The 4,080-nt window shown below is 35.7% G+C and overlaps 1 protein-coding gene across 1 annotated transcript in view; it reads right to left on the reverse strand.

The window, feature by feature from the left end:
• Positions 1-4,080, reverse strand: part of LOC105806992 (S-adenosyl-L-methionine-dependent tRNA 4-demethylwyosine synthase-like) — a 183,935-nt gene that overhangs the window by 162,325 nt on the left and 17,530 nt on the right. The window contains exon 7 of the mRNA XM_012640242.1: positions 1,336-1,458. Coding sequence (XP_012495696.1) covers positions 1,336-1,458 — 123 coding nt within the window. The remainder of the gene's footprint in view (positions 1-1,335; positions 1,459-4,080) is intronic.

Consider the following 4,080-nt stretch of genomic DNA (forward strand, 5'->3'; position numbering starts at 1 on the left):
AGGTAATAGATGTTGTCACAACACCATTATTTTTAAAGTCCCTTTTTAACTCCAGTACTTGAGATTCCACCTGTAACATAGATAAAATTCCCACATATTCTTGAGTCTAATCTTAGAATTTTAGTCTGTTGCATAGGTCTGTCTCATAATGAGCCAATAATACATTTTTAATTAAAGATGCCTTATGGTATGTTTCAATATCTGCAAGGATTAGTCCTTCTCATTACTACTTTGCTAAGGTTTTCTTAACTATTCTTGCATGTTTATTTTTCCACATGAATAGACCAGTCTAGATGCAGGGTGGAAAAAAACCTTATTGGGATTTTTATTGGGACTGCATTAAATATTTGTATTAAGTGAATTGGTATCTTTACCATACTAAGTCACCCTATCTAAAACAAGGATGTCTTTCCATTTGCATACCTTTCAGGAAAGTTTTAAAGTTTTCCAATGTAGGTTTAGGGCACTTCTTTTTATGTCTATCCATATGCAATTATTTACCTTTTATGTGACTATTGTAAATGAAGTCTCTTTCATTATACCTTCCAACTGGTTAATGTTTGGAAATATAAAAGCTATTGACTTACTTCCTGACTATATCCTGCTACCTTACTGAATTCTTTCATTTGAATTCATATAGGTTTTATCATTGATTTTTTTCAGATTTTTCTAATAGTTTTATTTCTTTTTCTTCTAAGGCTTACAGACTTGATATATTTTTAGTTAAGGGAATTCTCATTTTCCCAAACTCATAATTAAATTAACACTTTATTTTGTTTTTGGTACAGTATATATAATATTTCAATTTTAGATCATTGGAATCTGCATAAAATCCTACCACACTGTACATTCTCATATTCATCTAATCACTGAGGCAGTCACAACCAGACTCCATTTCCTGGATTCCTAAGGCCCCCACCCACACTGATCTCAACACCTACAGAACAGCTGCCATTCCTAAGCCCCCAGACTACTCTGTCTACACAATAGGGAAGCAAATTTGCACCACAGTTCCACCTGGAACCTCAACAATAATAAAGCCTATCATGCTGTTCATCCTCATACAGCCCTGAATAAAGTCTCTCTAACCATCTACCCTCTCCTCGGTCCTTATCCTAAAATTTCCTGCTTATCCTCCTATGAGCTCATTTTCACAAAATGGAAGGTCTTCACAAAACTCATGAAAAAAATGGCAAAAAATTATAAAACTCTCAAGACAGGAACTAGAGAAATTAAACTGTTATTGTGAACTCAGATGGACTACACAGCAACACAGAATACTAAATGCCAACCAACTGCAGGAACCAAGTTCAATATTTCCCAAAATAATGATACCTTTTCTTTCTTCATGCGATCCATTATTTTGCCAAGATCCTCAACATCAACAACAGAATTTAGGCCCTGACGATCCTCAGAACCAAACTCCTCCTCGCTGGTGCTCTCACAGGGCTCTTCTTCCTGGAAGATAAATGCTTCATAAATACATTGTTCAAAATAGCAAAGTTCTCTTACACTTTCTCCCACACAGAGAGTTCACTGTCTTTAAATTTTTTATTAAAGAGAAAAATCTTAGGTCATTGGCATCGACTAGTCACTGTAAGTGGCCATTACTGAGTGAGAATAACTAACACCTCACCTGCCCTCCCATGTGACAACGACATGAGCAGGGCTCACGAGGAGACACATGCTAGGCAGAAATAGAGGACACATGACAACACTGTGAAAAACACTTGTTGAGTATCTATTAAGTGCCCAGAGCAGTGTTCTCCATATATTCACTTGTTTAATCTTTAACTACTTATGATGTAGATATGTTTAGCATCATAAATAGGTAAGAAAATTAAGGCTAGAGAAGTTAAGAAATCACAGCTAATAAGTGGCAGGTATAGGCACAGCCTTCATCCCTTTCTCCAAGGAGATGCTAAGGCAGAACTGAAGGATAAACAGATTTTTAAGAAGTGAAGTAGTTGCTTATTTTAAACAACAGGTACTTTCTGAGTAACTCAAAGATCACTTTAAAGTTAAAAGAAACAAGATGTCAATAACCTTCATGCTGGCCAATATGCCCTGGGGTATAGCAAAGAGACATCACATAGTCAGATGTACTAATCAAGTGTTCAATACAAAATAAAACAGCCCCTCTTCAAGGTCACTCCTTGTCCTGCCCCAGAAGATAGCACCATCATGGATGTTCTTACCTCTCCTATTTGAAACCAAGACTGATACTACAGAAGCAGGGGCTATAGCTGGCTCACTGGTGTATGTTTTGCTTTGCTGATAAATGAGTAGAGTCTTCTTTGCCTTGCTTCCTGAGGAAAAAATAAACTGTTTCCAGAAATAAGTGTATGGAGGTGTTCAACGTATCTTAGCCCAGCTTCAACAGAAAATCTCTGCCAGTTAACTCCACCCTTCCAGCCTCATGCCCAAACTATCAAGAACGGCAGTGAGAACACCATCTGAAACATACTTTCTAACAGCTAGTCAACTGTTTAAATCTTTCAGTCCAGTGATTCCCAACCAAAGTGTCTAAACATGTAAGCGTACAGTATTGGCCTCTTTTGAAACTGTTCCAAAAGATAGAGAAAAAGGGAATCCTCCCTAACTCACTCTACAATGCCAGTATCACCCTGATACCAAAGCCAAGAAAGGATGCAACAAAAAAGAAAACTACAGACCAATATCTCTGATGAACACAGACACAAAAATCCTCATCAAAATATGAGCAAACAGAATCCAAAAGCACATCAAATGGATAATTCACCATGATCAAGCGGGTTTCATCCCAAGAATACAAAAATGGTTCAACATATGCAAGTCAATAAATGTGATTCACCATATAAACAGAATTAAAAGAAAAACCATATGATCAACTCAATAGATGCAAAAAAAGCATTCGATAAAATCCAGCATCCCTTCGTGATAAAAACCTTCAACAAACTCACCATAGAAGGAACATACCTCAAAATAATTAAAGCCATCTATAACAAATCCACAGCCAACATCACACTGAACAGTAAAAAGTAGAAAGCATTCCCCCTAAGAATTAAAACAAGGATACCCACTTTTACCACTTCTATTCAAGACCATACTGAAAGTCCTAGCCAGAGCAATCAAGCAAAAGAAAGAAATAAAAGGCATCCAAATTAGAAAGGAGAAAGTCAAATTATCTCTGCTGATGATAATAATCTTAAACCTAGAAAACCCCAAGGACTCCTCCAAAAGATTCTTACATTTGATAAATGAATTTACCAAAGTGTCAGATATAAAATAAACATACAAAAATCAATAGCATTTCTATACACCAACAATGATCCAGCTGAGAACTCAATCCCATTTATAATAGCTGCAAAAATAAATAAATAAATAAAATACCTAGGAATAAATTTAACCAAGGAGGTGAAGGATCTCTACAAGGAGAACTACAAATCACTAATGAAGAAATAATAGATTACACAAATGGAAAAATGTTCCATGCTCATGGATTGGAAGAATCAATATCATTAAAACGACAATACTGCGCAAAGCAATCTACAGATTCAATGCAATTCCTATCAAAATACCAATGTCATTTTTTACAGAAATAGAAAAAGCAATTCTAAAATTCATATGGAACCAAAAAAGCCCAAATAGCCAAAGCAATCCTAAGCAAAAAGAACAAATCTGGAGACATTACAATACCTGATTTCAAATTATACTCCAAGGCTATAGTAATCAAAACTGCATGGTACTGCCATAAAAGTAGACACATAGATTAATGGAACAGAACAGAGAACCCAGAAATAAAACCATATACCTACAACCAACTGATCTTTAACAAAGCAGACAAAAACCTTCACTGGTGAAAGGACACACTACTTAATATGTGGAGCTGGGAAAATTGGACAGTCACATGTAGAAGAATGAAACTGGATCCCTATCTCTCACCATATACAAAAATTAACTCAATATGAATTGAAGACTTAACAGTAAGACTTGAAACCATAAAAATCCTAGAAGAAAACATAGGAAAAACTCTCTGGACATTGGACTAGGCAACGAATTTATGACTAAGACCCCAAAAGCAAATGCAACAAAAACAAA

This window comes from Propithecus coquereli, unplaced genomic scaffold (assembly GCF_000956105.1).
Source record: "Propithecus coquereli isolate 6110/MARCELLA unplaced genomic scaffold, Pcoq_1.0 Scaffold150, whole genome shotgun sequence".
Lineage (NCBI taxonomy): Eukaryota > Metazoa > Chordata > Mammalia > Primates > Indriidae > Propithecus > Propithecus coquereli.